At 39.6% G+C, this 26,190-nt stretch overlaps 1 protein-coding gene across 4 annotated transcripts in view; it reads right to left on the reverse strand.

The window, feature by feature from the left end:
• The window catches only part of GK (glycerol kinase), a 70,570-nt gene extending 48,916 nt beyond the window's left edge, over nucleotides 1–21,654 (reverse strand). For all 4 annotated transcript variants that reach the window (XM_069464112.1, XM_069464115.1, XM_069464114.1 and 1 more), the window contains exons 1-4: nucleotides 21,481–21,654; nucleotides 11,659–11,732; nucleotides 8,450–8,556; nucleotides 2,375–2,452 (exon numbers count right to left, since the gene is read on the reverse strand). In XM_069464112.1, the coding sequence (XP_069320213.1) occupies nucleotides 2,375–2,452; nucleotides 8,450–8,556; nucleotides 11,659–11,732; nucleotides 21,481–21,558 (337 nt within the window). In that variant the 5' untranslated portion in view covers nucleotides 21,559–21,654. The remainder of the gene's footprint in view (nucleotides 1–2,374; nucleotides 2,453–8,449; nucleotides 8,557–11,658; nucleotides 11,733–21,480) is intronic.
• Nucleotides 21,655–26,190: the final 4,536 nt, after the last annotated feature.

The raw sequence follows: 26,190 nt of genomic DNA on the forward strand, positions 1-26,190 counted from the left end.
TAAGGCTAGGAAAACTTGCTTCACAGGGTCATGGAGATCAAATAATATGGATATTTAGCACAATCCCACGGTAATAGCAGTTAGTACTTACTGAGCATTATTATCATGGCTAGTTCTACTAAAAAGAGTCAACCTACACATGAATCCAATCAATTTCTTCACTCTTTGGTTAAATATGTGTATACATTTTCATTTTCACCTTCATAGCTTGTTCACATTGTTCCTCAATTCTCCCCTTTCCTAACACAATCCAGCATATGCTTCAAGGCCCCAGTAAAGTTCATCCTCTACTATGAAAGGTATGCCAAAAATTCAAAATCTATACTTACATGTACTTGCTCTAATTCCTATTCAACTTAGCAACACACAATTTATCCACTATTTCCTAATGTTGTTGTATTGATTATTCCCTAATCTAATTTTGTCTTTCTAAAACTAGATTATAAAGTACTTACAAAAACAGCCAATATAATTGTATCCTCTATAATACCTAGGATAACATTTAACATATAAGAGATTCTCAAAATATATATGTGGCTCAGTGTAGAAAAAAGTTCTTCATATCCCATAGGTACATTTGAATTAATAATGCAAAGCATATAGAATGGGAGAGAGGTGCAAACTGATGCAGTTGAAGAAAAAGAAATAAGTAAGCACATAACAGAAAGATTTTCTGGTGAAACATTTACTTAAATCCTTCACTGTCAGCATAAATTCAGCTAACCTAGTTGTATTACTTTAAAATGACAATCGAAAGTCCAAAGTTCTATTTTTACAATTCAACCTTTAGAATTTAACAGGAACTTTCTGGTTTCCTTGAGTAGGCCCTTCCTTTTGCTAGGGGAAAAAGAAAGTAAAACCCTAACTAGTTCAAGAATTTAGCTAACAGTGATCTATCAAAGAATACTCTCCTAAGTTTTTTTTTTTTTTTTGAGACAGAGTCTCGCTCTGTTGCCTGGCCTAGAGTGCTGTGGTGTCAGCCTCGCTCACAGCAACCTCAAACTCCTGGGCTCAAGCGATCCTTCTGCCTCAGCCTCCCGAGTAGCTGGGACTACAGGCATGCGCCACCATGTCTGGCTAATTTTTTCTATATATATTTTTAGTTGTCCAAATCATTTCTTTCTATTTTTTAGTAGAGATGGTGGTCTCACTCTTGCTCAGGCTGGTCTCAAACTCCTAACCTCGAGCGATCCTCCCACCTCGGCCTCCCAGAGTGCTAGGATTATAGGCGTGAGCCACCGCGCCTGGCCTCTCTCCTAAGTATTGATCATTACAATTGTAATAATTTGCCATACTTAAAAATTCAAAATGAACTGCTCATGGGAATGAAAACAAAATAAAGATTTAAAAGATGTACTTATGTGTAACAGGATCTTTGGTTGCAATTCTTTGAGATTTTTTTGAGAATTTCTTATCACAAATACAGAACACATACTAAATGCTTTCTCATAATATAATAACATTAAATACCTTATTTTTTATAAAGATTATTCCCAAAGAATTCACACTACTCTTACAATATACCTTTTTTCATATATTTTCTGCTTTAATGTTGCTTTCTTCCAATCAATACTAGAAGAACCATATTATTAAGGTAATTGGAAAGTAAAAATAGCTCACTCTATAAATCATCCTATCTCTGACACTTTCTGGTTCTATTTTCTACCCCATCCCACAAATTTAGTATTTTATTGATAAGAAGTTGTGCTTTGCTATCTGACAGAATGAAATTTTTAGTGATTATGGATTTGGAATAAAATTTTCCTTTTAGGAAGTACCAGTGTCACTTAGTGCTCAACAATTATCATGTGCTAAGAATGACGCTAAGATACACCCATGGTCATTTACATCTAATGAGATATGATACTTAAAAGTGGTATATTTGAGATTATGAGTTTTTAAAGCCCTGCTGAAATAGCCAAATTTATAGTAGAAGCGGCTAAAATTCTGATATTTTATTTTTATAACCTCAGAAGAATAACTCATATTGCTAGATGGAAAGAGCAAGTACACAAGTACTTTATAGATAGATAAGTGAACATTTGTAATTTTGATTTCTGAGGGTAGGAGGTGAGATCTCTTTTAGACGTCAGAAACAGCATGGAGTCTAAAACAATTCTGGCAACATCCACCCATTTGTTTAAGACAAATAATCGGCAAGAGAGAGCATGGGAGAGGAGTTAATTTAATATGTGAATATATCTGATCTGAAAATGATAAATAAGTAACAGCTAATTTATCGGAGTGCTCTTCTGCCTATCCCACTGGATGATAGGAAACATGACTGCATGCTTTTTTAACAAGATATTTCAGTACGACCACATTTGTAAGTGGAGAAAGGCCCTACATTTGATACCCCTGCATGACAGCTTACCCACAGCATTGTAGAGAGGTTCTCCAGTTAACTTGTCCCAGACTACAGTGGTTTCCCTCTGGTTGCTGACTCCAATAGCTTTAAAGAGAAAGTTAAACAAAAGGAAATAGAAAAGTAAACACATAGAAAACTACTTCAGGAGAATAGCTCTCATCTTTTCTTATAGGCACAACTAAACATAACAATTCAAAAAAACATTTGAAACATTGTAATGATACTTAGTTTATTTTCTTCGAGTGGCCCCAGGAAAAGTGAACAAACACCCAATGCCAAGTTTTTTTTTTTTCTTTCTATATACTCCTTCCCACTTCACTACCAGCACACAAAGACACGGACCCAGATCAAACCCCAAATAAAAGTCTCCAAGGTTGCTTTAAGGAATGCAATAACTTTCCAAACTAATAATACCCAATTTATTGTTCTGAGCAGACCAACAATCACCTCAGTGATTTATTTACTAATTGCTACAAGAAATTTCCCTCCCTATATGTGTATGTGCATGTGCATGCCTGCATTTTAAGAAAATAGCCAAGGAAAAAAATCCCTCATGCTGAATAACCTTATATTATGGTTGGTTAGAAATTCAGTTTTATTCCTATTTATATTTACAATGAGTTATTATAAGTAAAATATTAATCCATACCATCTTTTTCCATTCAGCTTTGTTCAGCTAAATCAGAGGTTCTCAGATTTAGCTGTATTTTAGAATCAACTGGGGAGCTTTTAAAAAATACTACTTTCCAAGCCCTGGTCAAAACATTTCAATTCAACTGACCTGGGGTGAGATCTGAGCATTGATATTGATTCCTAAAACTCCCCAGGTAATTCTAATGTGCATCCTTGTAGAACACAATGGGTTAAAAGGATCCAGCTCTTCCAGAAAGTAAGATTAGGACAGATCTTAAAGGCCATATAATCAACACTTCTTACGCTCAAATCTCCTCTAGAATCACCTGTCATATGACCATCCAGACACTACTTCTAGTGAAAAGATACTCACTACACCTCTCAAGGCAGACCAATCTCTACTGGACAACTTTGGTATTTAAAAAAAAATTATTTTCCTTAGAGCTTCCACCTATAGATCTTAGCCATATTCTTTGGAGATATAAGTCTAATCCTTCTCCTACATGCCAATCTTTGAGAAACTTGAAGCAGCTCTTTTGTCCCTCAAGTCTTCTCTTCTGCTGTCGAGGATAAACAATCCAATTTCTTTCAACTGATCCTGCTTCCACATGGCATGGTTTAAAGTCCCTTCACCATTGTACCTATGAACATGCAATTATTTGTCCATGTCATTCAAATTGTACATCCAGAATAAACCACAATACTCTCAGAGTGTTCTGACCAGCACTCAGAAGAGGGGCACCATCAAGTTCCTTGTTCTAATATGATTTATCAAATGCAGATTTACTTACTTTATTTAACATCTTTTCCAGAGGTACAAAGATGATTGAGATTCTATGTATGCTAAAGAAACATAGAGGCATAGGGCAAAGAGAAAAGATTCTGGGTTGTTTATTTTTGAAAAGAGAAGACAAAAATGTTTGTAGGAGTAAAGAAGAGAAAGAAAGATGTGGTGGGGCTGGAAGTCAATGGCACATGGTCCTGATAATTGTAGTGACAGAAGGGGATGGATGGGATGAACAGCACAGGTGGAGGGAAGAGTCCCAAGTAGGGCAGAAGGCTATTGCTTCCCTTGTGATGAAGGAAAGTTGGCAGAAGATCCAGATATTTAGTACAGGAATAGGAAGTTGAGGATTTAAGGTCCCAGAGCTTCAACTTTCTCCCTGAAGTAGCAGGCAAGGTTATCTGCCAAAACAAGGCCAAGCAAAAGTAAGATTGAGAGTTTGAGGCACAATTCAGTAGAGCTCAGGCTCTAAAGCCAGAAAGCTAAGGTTCAAGTTCCAATTCCTGTCCTTCCTAGCAGAATGACTCTGGGTTTAGTTTTGTCTCCTGTAAAATTGAGAGGATAATAGGTCCCACTTTATAGCATTACAGTGAGGAATCCCTGAGTCAATGTATATTAAAACAGATGCCTGGCACATAGTAAGCACTCAATAAATGTTACCTACTGCTGCTGGCATGAATATCATTATTATTAAGAGTCTGGATTAACAGCAACTAAAATCTCCTATTCCTCCTCACTATGTTAATTTTCCATAAACAAGCTGGCTGCTCCCTTAGCCACAATCCTTGAATCACTATTTTATGCCCCTCATACTACTTTTTCTTATGGGATCAGTCTAACTTGTCTTCAGAATCTAATCTAGAGCTATTTCAATCTGATTCTTTGGTCACGGGTTCCTCCCTGACCACTCCTTCTCCTTCTTAAATCTTAATTCAATTCCTTCATGCCAAGTAAAATTGCTTTGCTTACAGACAATCAAAGTCCAGTGAAATAGTGTCCCAGGATTCTCTGCCAGCCACAAACACATTTTTATTAACTGTTTCTCCCCAGGGCACACAGGTCTCATGTGATGTCTCTGAACTTTTTCAATGTTCTAACTTCTTGTCATTTTTACCCTAAATCCATCTATGCTTTTTAAAGAAAACTTTTCTGGTTGCTAATCTCAGCACACATGCCATTCCTAATGGTTCCTAAATTTTATTCCCTCTTTCTCAGAATAACACATTCAGGTTTTGTAGTTCTCCACCTAGTTCATTTGTACCATTTGGGAAAATATGAAAGTTACATGCATAAAATATATATTTCCTGGCCTCATAGTCTTTTAGTTACAGATATCATAACCATTACCATATAAAACTCACGTACTGCTCTTGTATCTAGTAGGTTCATACTCCACCTACATATTTTTGCTTAGAGGGTGTTTTTCTCTATATTGAGTGTCAGTAGTAAAATTAAACTAGTTAAAAGCTACATTCAAAGTCTCTGGTTAAATTTTGATTAAAACTGTCTGTGAAAAGTTATAATCACAGTTAAGAAAAAATACTTAGTAACAAAAAGCCTTTGGAAATACTCCAGGATGTGAATAAGTGTTGTCTTGGTAGAATTATGTGTGACATGCATCCTTTTTTAAAATTAAAATAATAATTTATCATTGGAACATATTTTTGAAAAAAATACCTAATAAAACACAGGAAAACATTAAGAGCTTCAGAAGAAGGCTTTCGGGATACTAAAAGTGCTATGTGGGAAGAGATATAAAGTTTTTCAAGACAACAATCTCTGGAAAATGTGCACCTGAAGCGAGTTAGAACAACTGCAAACGAGATGCAGCTGCTGCTGGAAAGTTGTTTCAGAGAATGAGGTGCCTTCCTGAGACCCCCGAGAAGCCCCTGAGAATATAAGAGGTGATAAAAATGTGTGTGAGTATGTTGGGTAGGGTGAGGCAGAGGAGAAATGGATGGGGGGTGGTTTCCTTTTCTCTAACAGCAAAATAATGCTTTAGATACAAGAAAATTTAATCCCTGAGAATTTTATGCTCTCAGCTTTGAAACAGTTCATGTTGTGTTTCACTTCTATCACATGAAAGAAGATGAATGAGAGTATCTGCTGTGATAATTCTTTATAATTCCTTAAGACTAGGGACAGGCAAACAGTTGCCTGATTCCCTAAGTCTCTTAAGAAGGAAAGAAGCCATCTGTTTACTTGCCTTGGGCGAGACAGTGTATTTTAATTTGGGGGACATTGTTCATAGTGACCTGAAATCAACAAATTATCTGACAGATGAGGATAACTAAAACCAATGAAATTGATATTTATGAAAGAAATACTACCAGATATAATGAACCCTTAATGACTATCAGGTAAGACTACACGTGACATTGGCTCTTCAGCTGGCAAAGGTAATTCACTTGTCACACAGGAAATAAAAACTAAAGTGGTTTGTGAGATTATCATCAGTGTGATCCAGGGAAAAGAGCACCAGTCAGGGGAGCTGTGCTTTAATGCTATACATCATTAAATAGCTCTGACTTGCAATACATCCCCTTCCCTCATTTCCAGCTAGAGGGGGCTGGTCTAGGAGACTGAAGATCCTTTACAGCACTTGTCACTTGGGCAGTTGTGTGTCATCTTCACAAACATCACAAAAATAAGAAAAAAGGAATGGCGCCCTTGTGGGTCCAGAAGGCCAACACGTTGCAGCCTACTTTACCTGTAAAGGAGGTAGACCGATGTCAAAGACCTGGTCAGTGACCCTAGATTCTACATTCTGAACAAGGCTTTAAGCTGCCTGGATTACTTATGTCTTTGGTGACAAATATTTTGATACTAGAGCATGCTACTGAATGCCTATTGTTTGTTTGCACTGTTTAGACTGTGAGAGCTGAGAGAACAGCTCAAGGGAACAATCACCAACAATCACTGGGATGCACAACTCATCTAAAATTCAGTGACTGCAACTCTAAAAGAAGTTTGAAACCCTTCCACTTAGATGCAGGGATAAAAGGGGGGTAGGATTAACATGTACATGATATTAAAAATTGTTAATAAAATGTCAATTGTACCTAGGTGCTTATTTCTTTTAAAAATCTGTAATAACAAAAATAGCTACATTATTGTCATGATTTTCCATTTATTTGTAATTATTGGATTAACATGCTTCCCCCACCTGACCCTTAGCTGTGTGACTCTATTTGTGTTCCACTGTATCCCTAGCACACCTAGCACATAGTAGGTACTCTATGGGCTTGCTGAATGAATGGTTTGATTATGTGTAGTCTTTTTTTTAAGTGAGATTTTCTTTATACAAATATGGGAAAGTCTCAGGAGTGACAATAAGTCTCAGAGCCAAGATGATGGGAATCAAGGCACCACCACCAATTGATGAATCCCTCTATTAATAGTCATACTACTTAAGGAAGAAAAAAACAGCTCTTGAATGGTGAACTTGAAAAGAAAAATTTAGGCTATATGGAGACAGTAATTTCCATGTTATGTTTATACCCTTTATACTATTATATCAATCTTGGATGACTGGGTTATTTTTTTTTCCCTGCATGAACAATCAAAAACCAAACATAGATATTCTATTAAAACTGCTAGGACTTTGCGGAGAGATCTGTAATAATCTAACACTCACAAGGAATTATTCTAGGGAAATTTTACAAGTAAAGTGTTTGGATTCCAAATACCTCTCCCCATTTCCTTCCTCCAGTCTTTCTCTCCTCAGTAAAAGGCATCCCCATCTATCCAGGAGCTCCGGCAAAATCCCAAGCATCATCTTTGACCCATCTCTTCCCCCCATCTCACTACTCTCTCTACTACCCTGACATCCAATCCATCAGCATGTTCTGGCCCTTTCTCCCCACCACCTCTACTACTACCATTTTTTTATGAAGTCACCATCCTCTCTCAGGACTTCTATAGCAGCCTCCATACTGGTCTCCTTGTGTCCACACGTATGCCTTTACCATCTACTCTTCACACAACAGTCAGGAACTTGTCTTTAAACAGCAAACCATTCCCTGCCACCTTGCTTAAAACATTATCATGGCTCTTTGTGATACTAACAATAACATCCAAACTCATACCTATGGCTGACAAGGCCCCCTACCCACTTCCTCAATTTCAGCTCCTACTGAAACCTACCCACTCACTCTCACCACTCAACCTTCTTTTATTCTGCGTTTGACACATTGGCCTTCTTTTTCACCTGGGAATGCCCCAAGCTCATTCCCACCTACGGACCTTTCTTTGCTGCTTCTTTTTCCTCACTTTCCCCCCAGATAGTTGCATGGCTGGCCCCATTTGGCCTTTGAGATCTCAGCAAAAGTGTCACCTCCTCAGAGAGGCCCTTCCCTGGCTATCCAATTTAAAGTAAGCCCTCTAGGCACACCCTACCATATCACCTGGGTTTTATTTTTTGCATGGAACTTCTTAGTATCTGAAATTAGCTTGTATTTGTCTGCTCTTATTGTTTGTCTCACCCCAACTAAAATAAAAGCTCCGTGAGAACAGGGACTTAATCTTCCTGTTTAGTATGTATCCTCAGGTTCTCACAGAAATGCTTGGCATTGAATGGGCACTCGGTTATGAGCTGGAAGAATGAATTAATAAATTTGATTGAGAAAAGCATACCATGTGTGTAAAATATTCTATTAAAATACCTTTTATATTGGAAATATCAATATTTAGCTGTCCAAGTTTCTCGCATGTTTTCTCTACACACTCATAGACAGAATTAAGAATTTCCTTAGGGTCTTGTTCCACCCATCTTTGAAAAAAAGAAAACATTGCGTTAGTCCATAAGAAAGCAATACAAATGTAACTTACTCCTATAGAAATCTTAATTTATGAGGGTGTGGCTGGTTCATAAATTAGAGAAAATCAGATAAGCGGAGCAAAGTAAAGTATATCCCACATTCTAAAGTAATGATTTAACATACTGACTGCCAAACAAAACAACCAGAAACTTTTCCTTCGGGCCGCCGTGTTTTATTATGAAAATAGAATAAAAACTTCCAGTGTAATTTAAAGGTAAACACGAATAGAAAAACAAAATTTATTGACTTCTATTCATTTAATCCACACTTTTAGAATTAAACTGTCAATATTAATTGTAACAATAAGAACATCAACAAGTAAGATTTTATTTATGCTTCACACAGCCCTGGGGTCAAAACTAGAGTGAGTTAAATATAACTCTCATGGCAGTTAATGTGTTAAAGAAAAGTCTACTTCTCTACATTTTTATTTTTCTTCATATAGTAATTAATCATATTAGAGGAGCCCACTAATAGCAGACCACAAATAGCAAATATTCTACCTATTTTAAAATTATTTTTTCAAGTCCAATAAGAAATTAGTTTCCTCAATTCTTCATATCCTGTGGGTTTGATGAATTTTGATAAATTATCTGCATGTTTCACTAGTCAGTAGTTATTGCTAAGCAGATTGAAATATATTTATTATTTTTGAGAATTATGTACGTGGGAAGCAATAGGAATTCTGAAAAATCAATTAAGTATTTGCCACCTCTTTCCCAAAATGTTTTGTTGGAATTTAGCTTTAAAAAAATTTAAACTCCTAGGCCAGTTGTGGTGGCTCAGGCCTGTAATCCTAGCACTCTGGGAGGCTGAGGCAGGAGGATCACTTGGGCTGAGGAGTTCAAGACCAGCCTGAACAAGAGCGAGACCCTGTCTCTACCAAAATAGAAAAAATTAGCCAGGTGTAGTGGTGCACACCTGTAGTCCCAGCTACTCAGGAGACTGTGATAGGAGGATCGCTTGAGCCCAGGAGTTTGAGTTTGCAGTGAGCTATGATGATGCCACTGTACTCTAGCCAGGGCGACAGAGCAAGATTCTACCTTTTTTTTTTTGTTGTTGAGACAGAGTCTCACTTTGTTGCCCAGGCTAGAGTGAGTGCCGTGGCGTCAGCTTAGCTCACAGCAACCTCAAACTCCTGGGCTCAAGCGATCCTACTGCCTCAGCCTCCCGAGTAGCTGGGACTACAGGCATGCGCCACTATGCCCGGCTAATTTTTTCTATATAGATTTTTTTAGGTGTCCATATAATGTCTTTCTATTTTTAGTAGAGACGGGGTCTCGCTCAGGCTGGTCTCGAACTCCTGACCTTGAGCAATCCACCCGCCTCGGCCTCCCAGAGTGCTAGGATTACAGGCCTGAGCCACCGCGCCCGGCCTTTTTTTTTTTTTTTTTTTTTTGAGACAGAGTCTCACTCTGTTGCCTGGGCTAGAGTGAGTGCCGTGGTGTCAGCCTAGCTCACAGCAACCTCAAACTCCTGGGCTTAAGTGATCCTACTGCCTCAGCCTCCCGAGTAGCTGGGACTACAGGCATGCGCCACCATGCCCGGCTAATTTTTTGTATATATATATTTTAGTTGTCCATATAATTTCTTTCTATTTTTAGTAGAGACGGGGTCTCGCTCTTGCTCAGGCTGGTCTCGAACTCCTGACCTCCAGCGATCCACCCGCCTCGGCCTCCCAGAGTGCTAGGATTACAGGCGTGAGCCACCGCGCCCGGCCAAGACTCTATCTTTAAAAAAATTTTTTTTAAACTCCTAATAACTCTTTTGTGTAGATAAGTGATTGGTCCTAGTTTTCAGACCCAATCCCAGTGGAATTTTGGTAAGGTACCAGGGTCTCAGAAAGATGAAAGGCTGATAATAAATGAGAATGATGACAAGAAGCCTGAGAGAAACAAATGGCAATTTGAGGAAGCCCAAAAGTAGATATGACACAAAGTAAAAGAATCCTACCCTAGGATTTGGAAGTAGCAAGGGAATTCCAACTGCCTCTCTTCTCTGCTTTCCTCAGGCCTGACTAAATGCTTCCCTTTCCTGAGCTTTGAGTTCCAACCTCTCTTTTCAAAAACTAAATTTCCTTCCACATATTTCTAATTAGACCCAGCTATCCTCTTTCCAAATTACACTGGGAACAGGCCTGTGGACAGTTATGCTGATGCTAACATATCAATGGCTTTTATTATTAAAAAAAGGAACTCTCTAAAAAATAAAACATTTTTTTTCATGGAAATAAAACAATACAATTTGGTAAGACATCATTTTTTTCCTCTTTTTCTTAAATTGTAAACTGTTTTATCTAACTAAAACCCCAGTCAAGATGTAGAATATTTCCATCGTCCCAGAAAGTTCCTTCATTTCCCTTTCAAGTCAATCACACACCCCATAGACAACCACTTTTCTGATTTCTATTATCCTAGATTTGTTTAGCCTATTATGGAATTTCAGATAAATGGGGCCATGCAGCATATCCTCTTTGGTGTCCAACTGTTTTCACATTCCCTGATATCAATGTTCCCACATGTTGTTGCATGTATCAGTTCACTTTTTAAAAATTACTGTTATATTAATCACAATTACTACATATGAATAGCATCCCCCCCAAAAAAATGATTTTAGTATGAGACAAGATATATGCTTTTTTTTTTTTTTTGCAATTGGAATCCTAGGATAAGGATGTGAGTGTTTTTTAAAAAACAGGTATCCTTATTTAAAAAAGAAAACCTGACACTCATATCAGCAAAGCAATATTTTGGCAACAATATGGACGCAAAGCTAAATGACTTCAAAGTTAATGTAGAATTTCTGATATTTAATAGTCTTTTGCTGTACTACTTTATCATCTCTTCCTTCTCTGTCACTGAATTCCTAAGCCAATTCCCCACATGTTTTTGCTGAAATACCAAGTTATTGCTTTTTTTCTTGACTAATACCAATCTCTCATGTCTTCTCAGGAGGGTGTCTGGCCAAGTTTACTTTACAAATCCACAGGGAAAGTAGGGTGAGATGGACTCACAAATATTATATGTCTTTACATATTAAATTAGGAAACCTACCCCTCTCTTGGAAACTCTTGTTTTATTTCCACTTGATGATGACTAAGTAGTTCGGCTGTTTTTGAATTGAAAACCTGAAAAACATATTGCAATATTAGTGTAAAAACGCAGGTATATATCAAAGATGTTTAAAGTTACCAAGCAACTGAATTTCTCGTTCACTAATAGAAAAAGTCTGATCAGATGAAATACTGTAGAGGATGTTTGACTTTCTCTTCAAATGGAATAATAAAAGTTATAAGGCAGCATCTGAAATAACTTCTCTTTAGATAAAAAGAAACTTATTGATGATAAATGTAAACTGTCAGGAAATTCCTTACTCCTTAAAAAACCAAAATGGCTCTCTGGTTACTGGAAAGTTAATTCATTAACCAAACAATACTACAGATTTCTTTTAAGAGAATAGGAAAACCAAGAATAATAAAAGAGAGCTGATATAATGCTAATAGTGACGGTGTAGGGTTCCACCCTTCATTTATCTTGGATGTAGAGACAAAGAGTCACAGATGCTCAGGCAGGGATGTGTACTGTGTGAATTCTTTCAAAGGAAGTACAGTGATGCATCTAGCTCTTATAAGAGGGAAATAGAACCCTGTTAGCAGGGGGAGAAGCATACATTGGCCCCATCCAGCTGAGTACTCTCTGTGTCATACTTGTCATAAATTGCTGACCTTTCATATAAAACATTAAAACCAATGGATGAAAGCTAACAAAGAAGTACTATATAATCCTGCACAATTTTAATGCTACTAAATAACGTTTTTAAAATTTAGCTACATTTTTTTCATATGTATTGTTTTCCACCATGTAGTACCTATATTTGCATAGCTAGCAAAGTAAAAGAGTAAGTAAGCTCTTTCAGGCTAAGGATGCATATTTTAATTAAAATTAATTTCCAAAATCACTGTAATTACAGCAGTAAGGTCACTTCCAATTAGTTGGGAAAGTGTTTCCATGCCTAAGTTTCCTGTGGGAGAAAATTACCTGTTCAAAGCAGACTAAGAAAAGAGAAAGTAATGAGTCTGTGACTTATTGCCTTCCTCCCTCTCCCACACACCTTTTCTGGAGGAAATAATAAACATAGTGAAAACAAGAGGGCAAATTCTAAAGTCTGCTGAATACACAATATCTTACAAGTCAAAGGTAAACCCAACACTGCATAAATAAAAAGCACTTGGAAGAACCCCACGTAATAGCCTTGTGATTTACAACTTAGCTTTAGGGTATGTCTCTACGATGTCAGCTCCATTTGTCTTGTTTCATTTGCTGAAGTATCCCTAGGATCTAGAATAGTGCCTGGCACAGAGTTGTTGCTCAATAAATATTTGTTGAGTATCTGAAAAATATGGTCTATTACAGGTACTTATCAGGAGAAATATTTTCAAACAAAATAGAAAACAGTTATGTAGCAGAAAAACTTCACTGTAATAGGAAGCTACAGTTGTATTGTTGTTATTCATATTACTGTGGCTCCCCTGCTACTACTCTCAAATCCCCAAAGGACTCTGGGTTAATAAACAAGGTGTTGCTTTTTGCTGGGTGGATTCATAAAGACCTCAATAGCAGAACTCTGGACTATGAATTGAGTGGGAGCCCTCTTCCATCACCTTCTAGTTTTAAGTAGGGTAACTTCAGGACCCTCACACTAAAAATGGATTCATAGACCTTTGGAATAGGCACAGAAAAGGGAAGAATTTTAGTAAATTCTGTTTGCCCTGTTAAAGTGTGAAGCCATCTAATCACACGGCATTTGGACATACCAGGATGAAGCCTGGACCTCACTACTCCATTAGAGTTCTGAACCTTAGGAGAAGATTGACATCACCTTTATGTGTTTAGGGTCTGACTACTCCCAAGTTTGTGGGACACTTTTTAGGTTTAATATTTTTGGAATCTGTAATTTTCTCAGTGCAGCACTAACAGAAACATAATGCAAACCAAAAATGCAAGCCACATACTAATATTAAATTTTCTCATAGAAAAACTAGTAAAAAGAAATAGGTGAAATTAATTTTAATAACACATTTAAGCCAGTCTATCTACAAAGTATCATTTTGATATGTGAAAAATATAAAACAATTATTAATGATATCTTTTTAAAATACTAAGTCTTTGAAATCTGGCATATATTTACAGTCTACCTCAATTTGGATTAGTCACATTTAAAGTGATAAGTAGCCAAATGTGGCTACTGGGTATTGTATTGGACAGTGAAGTTCAAGAGGACATTTTTCCTTATATATGTAGGTTCACATGAAGAATCATAATGATGCCTCCCAGCCATTCATTTGTCTGTAGGTGAACAAATGTACAAAGAAGGCTAATAATGTTTCCACAAGACTCTATGATGGAGGGTATCTAACCCCACATGAGAACACATTGCCCAATAGCAAGAATGCTAGTAGGCTTTTTTTTTTCAAGTAGATTTCAAAAGCCATTGTCAATTAAAGATGGCAACAGCTATATAGGTTGCTTTACAACATATCTAACATGGTCATTTGTTTAAAAATTATGTGATGGTAAAGGACAAACACCACAGAATTACAGATACTCCTCATCTTTTTCTCTCCTTTCATGTTTGACATTCACCAAAGTTAAAGTCAGTTAAAACTTCTAATGCAAAACAGACAGATGACTATCTTTAAGAAATTAAAATGAATATTTTAAGACACAATGAGTCTATGGGAGCTAGAAAACATGCTTGAGATCCTCTGGCCCAGCATCATTGAAATGTGTTCCCTGCATCTCGAGGATCCTTCGGAAGCTGGGAAAGCACAACAGGGAGCTCCAGCTGAGCCTTGGGGCTGTGCCCTACCTTAGAGTTCACATTTTGACTTCAGTTTCCAGATTTAAATGCTTCCAGAAAAAAAGGTTAACAATGGAGTTCCAAGGCATCAAATTGATATTAACTGATCAACACTTACGTGCACATATAGTAGTAACATTCATCGGGTGTCGGGCAGGTGGGAGGGGGAGGACAGGATGGGTATGTTCACACCTAATGGGTACGGTGTGCACCCTCTGGGGGATGGACATGAATGAAGCTCTGACTCGGGCAGGGCAAAGGCAATATAGGTAACCTAAACATTTGTACCCCCGTAATATGCAAAAACCAAATGGCAACACCAACTAAAACCTGCAGCCCTAATGTAATGCTATCACATTTACAAGGTGAGATCCAAGGGATTATACAATATTGACAAACAGGACTAAACCTCAGGTTTTGTGAATATCAATTCAGTGGTATTGCAGTTCAAAATCATGTATTAGTATTAATGTATTAGCATTAACTAATGATGATTTTTCTTTGAACAGTTATGAGTCCATGTGGGACAGGGAGTACAAGTGTGTACAGGGTGTGCAGGTGGGTGTGGGTGAACAGTGCTAGCTGCTGCTGAGAAAGGGTTAGAGGGAAGCAAGGCTAGGGCAGGGAGAGCAGCTGCAATGTGTTTGTCATGATCCAGGTGAAATACACAAAGGGCTTCAAAGGGCTCCACTAGGAGAGCAGCAGCAGTGGGGCTTGAGTGAAGTGAAGTACATGTGAAGAGAGATATTTAATTCAGAAAAGGAGGAATACTCAGGGATGACAGGTTAGCATGACTGAGTAGGCAGTGTTTACCAGACAAGGGGTAGGGTAGGAGCAGTAGTTGCAGGACAGGAAGCTGTAACAGGATTGCAAATTTTGGTTTAGATGATGTGTGTTTGAGGTGTTGCTTGGACATAGGAGGGGAGATACTCAGTGGTCAGCTGCTTCTATTTTAGATCATAAGCTTAACAAAAGAAATTCGTTTGCAGAATTTCACAGGGGCCAGAGAGGCAGATGAGAACTTCACGCTTGGTGTAATGTAGAGGCAAAGAACACAGGCCCCAGAGGCACACACAGATTGGGGAGGTCAAGCCCCAGCCCTGCTCACGTCAGCTGTTTGACTTTAACTTTCATGAGCCTCGACTTTTCCATCTGTAAAAGGATGAAATAAAATAATTTATGAAGAGTATTTAGCACAGGGGAGGCACAGAGTATGTATCCAACAGATGTTACCACTTTTGGTTATTGCTACTACTGCTGCTATTTTTTTATTACTATTACCACCACCAGCACCCTGATAGGTGATAGGATTAGAAATCACCAGTTCTATATTCATTTCCAAGCCCAAATCATGTTTCAATTCCAGATTTTGTTTTGGGTAAGAGCAATTTAAAAAGAAAGAAACAAGGAAAGTTAATGTAGCAAAAGAATTTAGCACAGTGCAGATACATAGTATACACTCAAAAATGTTACCATTACTGTTGCTGCTGCTGCTACTGCTACTTTATCATTATTCTTACCACTACTAATACCCATAAGTGGTAGCATTAGAATTGTAAGTCACCAGCTTTATATTCACTTCTATGCCCAAACTATGACTAAATTCCAGATTTGGAGAGGGATAGTTAAAAACTGAAGACAGAAGAAAAATTATCTTTATAAAAAATGTTTAAAATTAACCTTCTGAAATGATGTATGCATTCTCTGTTTTATAAGAAGAGTCATGGATAGATGAAATGCTCTCCTTACTAAGTAACTGTCCTGTGGGCTTGCCTCATGCATCCTATGACTAATTCAGCTGTCCCATCATAAACATGCACATTCATTTCCCTCCCCATGTGATTTCCCCACTAGCCTACTCTTTTATGGCACACTAAACTTTACTATGTGATAAGACATTATTCAGGAATGTAAACTTCCTCTTGAGAACACCATGATACTACATAAATGAGAAAGATCAAAAAATAAAAATACTAGCTACAAATACATTACATTGCAAATTTGACCAGAAAAGGCCTAATGACATCTTCCAACAAACCATAGATTATCTTCTTAGCTTTGGTCTAAATCATAAAAAAAGGATTAAAAGAAAGGAAAGTAGGAAGAAAAAAAGAAAAAGAAAAAAAACCACAGAAGAAAACACAGCAAACAGCATTATGTTTTTCCTAAAAATAAAATTGTAGTAAATGGCATATGCATACATCTAATAAAGCCACAGTTATCAATGTTAGCTTTTTCCAAGAACCTCCAGGTTTTATCTTCCTATACTTCTTATCCAAGAGTTCTAGTCAACACATCTGAGTCGTTACAGGCCCCTCACTGCTGATGTCAATTCACATAATGAGCACCTGCCACATGCCAGATGCTATGTCAGGCTTTGGGGAAGAAAAAAAAGACACTGTTATGCACCTCAAGGAGCTCAAAATTGAAAGCTCTTAACACACAGCCTTGTGAGAGACAAGAAGACTAGAGTGGGTGGCAGCTTTCTGACGAGAATGTGTTCATTCTGCTTGTGTAATGTAATGGGCAAGAAAACAAGCAGATATGGTGGGTAAAGAAATAAGCAACAATAGAATCACAACTCTAATTATCACAAGAGTGGCCTCATTCCAGCTATGAGCCAAATGAGTTTCACCAAATTTATTGTGCATTGGTCCCTGGCCCATAATGGGTGCTTAATAAATAAGTGTTGAATAAATAAATGAAAGAAGGAGGAAATCCATCTGTAAGCCTTATGAGATCTCTAAGTATGATGAGACAACTGGGGCCAGGGCAATGTTTCCTGCCAAAACAAGCACGGAACTACAATTCTAGTCATTCTTCATATACCCTGCCTGCTGGAACAAAATGATTATGCAAACATTATCCACAGTGACACACCTGAGCCCTGCCCAGGACCCACTGAATCTGAGTCACAAGATGATCATAACCTGTAATACTCATTCAAAGGCAACATTTTTTATTGATCGTGCAACCAATGTATGTTTATCTTGGTGAAGATTCATTCATTTATGACCATAATCAGAAATGACATTTGATTGATAGGTGGGGAGGTGGCCTTCCCCATTCTGCTGTCTCCCCTTTGCAGTACTCCAGGCAGCTGGGGAGCCCAAGGAAGTAGTTAGGAGGACTAGCTTCAGAGTGTAACAGACTTGGACTTGAATCCTAGTTCCACCAAGTTACTCTGTGACCTTGGGCACAATCCTCAGCCGCAGTCTAATCACCTGTGCAAAAGAGCTTACTGATACTATCTACATGACAGAGTTGCTACGAGGATTAAATGAGAAATGCTTCAATACAGTACTTGATACATTTCAAGTCACAACACATTCCAAGCCTTTTAAAAAATCATTCAACATAAGGGGGGGGGTGGAAATTAAAGTACCAAATTAAAGAAGGAAGTTGACTGTTTATGCTGAAACTTTTGTCTTATAAAGAAACGGCCTCTCCTTAAAACCTGTTACACTAATTCTCTTTCCAAGAAGTTCCTACTCTGCAATCTGAGTAACCATGTGCCAATCCTGATTCACTTTCCTTATCAGATAAGTTAGAAATTTTCCTTTAGTACAAAGCATATGCATAGGCTCCTAAGATTAATACTTTGACAATTTGACAAAGAAATTACCATGTTCCAAAATTACAGGTTTACTACTAAAATAGAAAAAATTAAGTAATTAAACATACCCAAGTCAGAAGTTTTAAGATTTTGGGGGGCAAGGTAAGAAAGAAAACCAGAATTAAAATTCAGTTGACTTATAAAGAGAAATAAAAATCTATTCAATAAAAATGTATAAAGTACTTCCTGAACAGTCTTTAAGTCTTGTTCATCTTTGTATTCCATAAAACATCTTGGGCAACATGACAAATGACTTAAAGGGAGGTCTCTGCTCCCAAGTTCAGCAGGTATACAATTATAATACAAGAGAGAAGGTGACAAGAGTTATTAATAGAGGTATAAAAAAGTGCTATAGGAAGGGGGAGAAATTCTGGCTAAGAGTCTGAGGAAGACTTATAATAAGAGATGGTAGTTGAGCCACTATTTAGAGGTATAGTAGAATTTCAAGAAGCAAATATGGGGGACAGTGGCAGAGGCATTTCCCTCAGATGAAAAATCATGAATTAAGCTTTTTCTCCTTATGGGAGAATGCTAATATTGCTAGCAGAGAAAAAGAGAAGAAAGTTTGGAGAGCTTATTGGTCTTGTGAAAGTTGAGTCACATATGCAAATTTAACGAATAATGGTCAGGAAATTATTTAAATATCTTTAACTTTATAAGCTGAATTATGACAGTTCTTATCCTCTTTATTCTTTTCTGAGAAGGTAAGCAATTATTTTTTGAGTCATAATTACAACGTGGAACAATATGACTGGAATAACTCCTGGGAATCATCTTGTGATTGAAGCACTTATTCAGCAAATCTTTTATCTGCATTTCTCAGGGAATGGTTTAGCAACCTCTTTCCTTATAACTAAAGGAAAAAAGCACCTTGCTAAACCATTCCCAAGTTTTTCTCTACTCCAGACAGGACCCCTAAGTCTTTTATCTGCCTCTAGAGCATACTTTCATAGTTATTTCTCAAGGAGCAGGCAAGTTTATGGATCAACTTTTAGATTGGAAATCTTCTGAATTTGCACCTTAGCTTACTCATTGAGATCATGTCATATAGAGCCCGGTAAACAGGACTCAATTTTTGAAGGCTCTTATTGTTCCTGTCACACACAGAACAACTAATTGTGGTAATATGAAGTTGATCAATTCCTTCTTCATCACTGTAGAAAGATATTGTTGGGGCAACAGAATCTGAGGGACCACGAACAACCTGCAGTAGATAAATAAGATTGCTGGGCTACACGGACAGAAAGAATAAAGAGTGAAAAAGAAAGTCAGGACAGGCCGGACGCGGTGGCTCACGCCCGTAATCCTAGCACTCTGGGAGGCCGAGGCAGGAGGATTGCTCGAGGTCAGGAGTTCGAAACCAGCCTGAGCAAGAGTGAGACCCTGTCTCTACTAAAAATAGAAAGAAATGAGTTGGACAGCTAAAAATATAGAAAAAAATATTAGCCGGGCATGGTGGCGCATGCCTGTAGTTGCAGCTACTCGGGAGGCTGAGGCAGAAGGATCGCTTGAGCCCAGGAGTTTGAGGTTGCTGTGAGCTAGGCTGACGCCAGGGCACTCTAGCCTGGGCAACAGAGCAAGACTCTGTCTCAAAAAAAAAAAAAAAAAAAAAAAGAAAGGACAATCAGGCTGACTCCTAAAAATGAAGCCTACAAAGTTATGAAATATTTTACGCACTTTCATATACAGCAAAAGCTATAGAAACTTGAGAACAATTGTCATACTTGGTTTAGCCTCCACAATACTTTGTGAACAAGTTGCCAACATTTAAAAATCAGAAGATTTCACAGAAAACTCTAGAATACCAGCTTTACTTAAAGAATCTGAAGATCAGGCTTTGCATTCTTCCTTGGCAACTACTGGCTGTCCCCTTGGCCTGGGTATCTCTCCAGTCTGCTTCCCCCTTTCTACCTGCCTGGCCCCTGCAGGTACTTGTGTGGGCAATTCTTGAATATGGCTTTAAAATCAACTCACAGTTAGCTGGCACACATGTCTTAATGGTCTTTCTTAAGTTGGGAAGATGGTAATGAGATTGTGTATTTTATATATTAATGAAATCCAGTTGAGCAGACTTTCTTGCTTATGATTCAGTATTACTTTATAAACATTTATATGAACATAAGACAAAGTGAAACCTGCCCTGGGTGATCAAAAGATAAACAATCCAAGAGATGATAGAACTATGTCTTGGCAACTCAAACCAGGGGTAAGTCGTTAAATAAGATTCAAACTAAAATTGGACTAAAAGCTTCTCACTTTAGAGGCGCTTTTGTCAGGATCAGAGCACAAAAGCAGTTTTTAGTCAAGTGCCCGCTAAACTGAACTTTGAAAAAATATATATGTTGTGTATATATAATATGTAAATATATATGTGTGTATCTATACATACACATTATATATGTGTATATATATACATACACATACTAAATAATGCAGGAAAAAATGATTTGAGGTAAAGAAGTGAAGAGGGAGCTAAATAATCACTAAATATTAACATCAACTTGCCAGGTTGTTCAAATATCCATTGAAAGCATGAGCTTTTACCAGCAAGCACTCATTTAAATTACTTTTAAATTATCTTACTGAATTCAGTGCTAGATCACTAAAAGCAAGTTTCTTAATTGCACAAAACAAATTAATCAGCAGAGAGTCACTTAAATAGCACTTTTTTATGGTAAAACTCTGCTGTCATACATGACAAATAAAATGAAACAGAATTTTCCTTTCGCATTATGCTGTGAAGAGCAGAGAGGACAATCATTTGTTTGTAATGGTCAAAGTATCAGAACTGAAATTTGTGAGTCTTTGAAATTAAAGATTCTGGCAAAAGCAATATACTGTGACTGTTTCCTAATTTATTCTGCCACCTCCCTCAGTATTCAACCCTCCCTTCAGTGGAAGAGGATGACAACGCATCATCACGCTAATACTTTATTCGTCTACTGCTGGAAAGGACGCTGTGTTAGACTACCACAGCCGTGACACAGCTTTCCCCCCATCCAAGGACGTCCTCCGCCTCGCAGGCCAAATGCTCCTGGGGAAGACCGCTGCAGCGGTCAATGTGGCCACCTGTCCCCTACTACAGGCGGGTCGCTCTGCGCGGATGCTGGGAGAGCCCTAGCTCCCTTTGGGGGAAGAGTCCCCCCATTAGAAAGTGACACAGCCCCACCACCAAGGCTGAGACTGCTCAACTCGACCGCGGGGGTCGCAGGAGGCCGAGGTCCCCAGGCCCGGGTGGGGCAGCCAAAGCGTGGCAGGTCCCGCTCCGGCCTCCCTCCCTTGCCCAGCGGCCGGGGGCCGCAGCCGGGAGAGGGACAGGATGGGGACGCAACACCCAGCCCCTCCGTTCCTGGGCTCTCGCCCCGGCTCAGAGCCTCTTCAGCTGTCACCCTGGGCTCACCAAAAAGCGCGTCGAGCTGGTGCCCTGGTCCACTGCCCCCACCAAGGGCCCCAAAACTGCTTTCTTCGCGGCTGCCATGAAACCAGCTTCAGGTCGACCAGCGATTGCGACCGGTTTCCCGGGTGACGGCGGCGGGCGGGGGAAGGGCCGGTGGCGAGTCGAGTCGGGAAAACGAGGCGGCGCGCGTCCACTGAAGGCTTGGACCGCGCTAAGGCGGCCCTTTTACCCGCGCGCAGCCTTCTCACCCCGCCCCTCCGGCCCAGGCCCCGCCCCCCCCGCCGCGTTCCCCACGGCTCCGGGGGCGTGGCGGGGGGGGGGCGCTGTCTGCCGGGTCGGCCAATTAACGAACGCGGAAAGAGGCTGAACGTTTGGACAATCGGAGGGCGGTGAGACGTCACGGGGGCGGGGCCTGGGCACGGTGGAGGCGGTGGCCCGCGGATTAGGTCACGTGGGAGGCCGGCGAGCCGACAGCGGAGCCAGATGTAGGCTGGGGATGGAGGCGGGTGCTGCCCACTGGCAGGGAGCGTCACTGGCCGGCGGAAAGAACTTACCTCCACCCGTACCCTGGGGCTCTCTCCTATGGATGGGTCCCAAAGTGTAGAACTGCTTGTTCCCTCCGGTGGGATTTACAGAACACAACGTGAGCCTCTGTGTGGACCCGCCCGGCCCGGCATTCCCGCGCTTCCCACGCCCCGCCCACCTTCCCGCACTTGGCTCCCGATAATAATAGTAATAATTCCTTTTACAGGGACTGATCCCTTGTACGGTCACCTCAGGGAGCAAAGCGAGTCCCTCACTTTTGTAGCGTTTTCAGGGACGGGGAACGCGAAAGTTCTTTAGGTTTAGCATTTAAGGAAAGCACTCAAAATCAAGTTCCTCAATCCACCATTCAGGCGGAAGGCTCCCGGCACCTCCCTAGCCTAACGTGCCCTTGCTCCTAGCTTGGCCTCACGCTGGTGTCCCCTCCCCGACACGCCATTTCCTCTTCTTCCATTAACTGCTCTGGATGGCAGAGGGAGAGAAAAGGGACTTTAACTTGACCTTGAACTTACCTTGCCAGGATCCTTTTGGGTCTTGTGTTCTAGGGGCTTTCAAACTTTGGACCAAGACCCACAGTCCAAAATAGTTTACAAAACAAACCGGTGCGCGTGTGTGCACATTTATTTTATACGTATTTATAAAAAATAGTTATATATATTTACATATACTGAAAAGTGTTTCCAAAACAATATTTGTCCTTCCATGGTATGCCTTCTGTATTTTTATTCTATGGCATATCATATTTTGTACAATGCTGGTTGAAAATCCCCAAATTGCCTATGTAAATTGTAACAGAGGGAAGGGCAAATCACTGTGTTCTCTGTCAATTTCACAACTCTCGCATTTCTTTTCTTTTTTCTTTTACTTTTTTTTTTTTTTTTTTTTTTTAGACAGAGTCTCATTCTGTTGCCTGGGCTAGAATGCCATGGCATCCTCGTAGCTCACAGCAACCTCAAACCCCTGGGCTCAAGCAATCCTACTGCCTCAGCCTCCCAAGTAGCTGGGACTACAGACATGTGCCACCATGCCCAGCTAATTTTTCTATATATTTTTAGTTGGCCAGATAATTTCTTTCTATTTTTAGTAGAGACGGGGTCTGGCTCCTGCTCAGGCTGGTCTCGAACTCCTGAGCTCAAACAATCCACCCGCCTCGGCCTCCGAAGTGCTAGGATTACAGGCCTGAGGCACCGTGCCCGGCCTTCCCATTTCTTTTCATCCGTTTCCCAAATCTCATTGTTTTGCAACATCATTTCTGTTTTTTTCTCTCTTGCCTTACTCTACACCACCTCACTTGTCCACCTCTGTGTTTATAGTTTTACCACACTTGTCCTAGAAACAAATTTTCCTATACTGTGTGTAGACATCAGATTCTAGTGTTCCAGATGAGGCCTGCTTATGGATATGCTGAACTTGGTAACTATTGATAAACTGGCTTACTTTAAGATAGGGGCGGACATGAGTCAGTGTTTTTCAATTTCCTGGGAAAGGAAAAGAGGCAGACAGGCATGCAGGCAAACGTTAAAGAAACTAGGTCAACTTGCCCCTAAAAACCATGAAAGGCATTAATTGAGTGAATTATATAGATAAGGATTTTCTTGGTTCTAGAAGGCAGTAAAAACAAAGCCACCAAACCTACCACATCGATCCATTAAAAAAAAAAAATCGCTGACTATGTTTGAACTTTCACATACTTTTGACTCTCAGATTCTAACAGGACAGCAAATTATTTGTTTAGCAGAACAGTGGGATCAGAATTCAGAGATTTCAGAATAAATAAGGCTAGATGTACATGAGAGATTCTTAAATTTATTGATCGTGTGGTTCCTACAACGATGTGTATTCCACATCATCATTCCTTTCACCAAAACAAAACTGAAAGGCCAAAATATTTGAGCTTTCAGGAGTCACATCTAAGCACTCTCAGAGACCCGGAAGGGTCCTAAATGGAGTCTAGCTTAGCCTATCTCAACTCCACACCCTAAATACTTACTCTGAACTCTCATAGGTCTGTTTTCTCGTATCTTTTCAGAAGTATCTTGGGTTTCTTATCCAGGGGTTCTAGCAACCGTGGATGAAAAATATTTGAAAAAAAATTAACAGTAAAAATAATACAAATAAAAATACCGTGTAACAATTATTTACATAGAATTTACATTGTATTTCAGAGATGTTTTAAAATATACGGGGTGTGGGGAGAGGGAGTTGGGACCAAGAGCTTCTAGCCACGGTTGCCAGACAAGGGCAGCTTCCCACTGGATCACTTCTGGTGAATGTAAAAGCTTTAAAGAGAAACTCATGAAGTGTCTCTATGACAATAATGTTGAAAATGCCTTGTGCTGAAATCAATCAAAACAATATTAGAATGCAGAATGAACAGGCAACTGATGGCTCAAGAACCACTAGAAAAACTGGGATTTGGAGATTTGATAGGTGGAAAATCAGAGGCAAAAAATGAATTTTGTGAGAAGAAGTCCCCTGGGCTGTGTTCAGCGGTCGCCCCAGAGGGCACTGCTGCCTCCTACGACCCCAAGGCTGTGGCCTAGAGAGGGCTTTCAGGGTGCCTTGAAATACTCCGGGTGAAGTCCAGATGGTCATTCCTCCTTTATGGATAGTCTTGTAATTAGGGAAGTGGCTTACCTTGTGAACCTCCTAGATTACTTTCAGAAATTATTGTTCCTTTTAGAACCTCGTTTTCCCATTAGGGAATGGTTTTCTCCTTAAACCCACATGTGGGAATTCCCAGGGAAGCCACAACCGATGTGAGAATGCGGAGTTAGATAGGAGTGAGATCTGTCAGTCCATGAGAACCTGGGCCTCTTGTGCAGTGGTGGTTTTGTTTGCAGCACTCTGAGTAGCTTTTCAATACCAACATACTAGATGTGCACAAACTTCAGTCTGCTCTATATACAGCACAGAGATTCAGAAAATAACCATTCCCTAGCAAAATGAGTTTCCTTTTTGTACTCATAAATATATATGCCAATTCATGTCCTTTAAAAAAAAAAAAGTAGAATACAAAAAAGGAAGTGAGAAATCGTTTGGCTTTGGGTATATTTGACTTCTTGATTTTTTTTCTGGTTATGCCTGAACACCAAGTATCTTTATAATCAAAGGGTCATTTTCCCCTGATTTGTGTCAGACCGTATTTAATAAAGCTAGATATTTAATTCAAAAAATTACAATATATGTGGGGGTGTGTGTGCATAGGTTATATGCAAATACTAGGCCATTTTACATAAGAGACTTGAGCATCCACCGATTTTGGTATCCTGGGGGCAGGAAGGTGAAGTGAGGGGGTGGGTAGTTGGAGGAGGTGGTTCTGAAATCAATCCTCAAAGATACTGAGGGACTTCTGCTTGCCTTTTCTCACCTCTTCAAGCCCCAGCTGCAGTCCAAAACCTCTATATAAATGTAAAAATCAACCAATAGATATTCTGATTCCATTTTCCATGCTATTGTTGAGACAGTTGGAAGTAACAAGGGGACATCTGAGGCCCAGAGAGCATAAGTGACACACATATCTGAGACCAATGTGAACTAAAATTAAATTTTAAGGCTTACCCCCCACCGGCTGACTGAATGGACCCCCTCGTGGCCAAAAGAATATCCTAAAACTAAATTGCCTGCCAGGAGGAGGGAGGTCAGACATGCCTCATCATGCCCCCCTCCCTTCTTGGGGACATCCTTTGTAACCCATTAACAAGCCTAAGGGTATGCAAGACAAACCTACAGGCCCACAATTTACACAACAAATCTATATCCTGTGGCTTATCTCTGATACACAGCAACTATGTTAAAACATTCCAAGCCCTTAGACAAAGCTTCACATCTTTTTTTTTTTTTTTAGACAGTGTCTCACTCTGTTGCCCAGGGCTAGAGTGCCGTGGCGTCAGCCTAGCTCACAGCAACCTCAAACTCTTGGGCTCAAGCAATCCTGCCTCAGCCTTTCGAGTAGCTGGGACTACAGGCATGCACCACCATGCCCGGCTAATTTTTGCTATATTTTTTAGTTGTCCGGTTAATTTCTTTCTATTTTTTAGTAGAGATGGGGTCTTGCTCTTGCTCAGGCTGGTCTTGAACTCCTGAGCTCAAGCAATCCTTCTGCCTCGGCCTCCCAGAGTGCTAGGATTACAGGTGTGAAAGCTTCATGTCTTTAACCAATTATACGCC

Source organism: Eulemur rufifrons, chromosome 30 (assembly GCF_041146395.1).
Source record: "Eulemur rufifrons isolate Redbay chromosome 30, OSU_ERuf_1, whole genome shotgun sequence".
Taxonomy (NCBI): domain Eukaryota; kingdom Metazoa; phylum Chordata; class Mammalia; order Primates; family Lemuridae; genus Eulemur; species Eulemur rufifrons.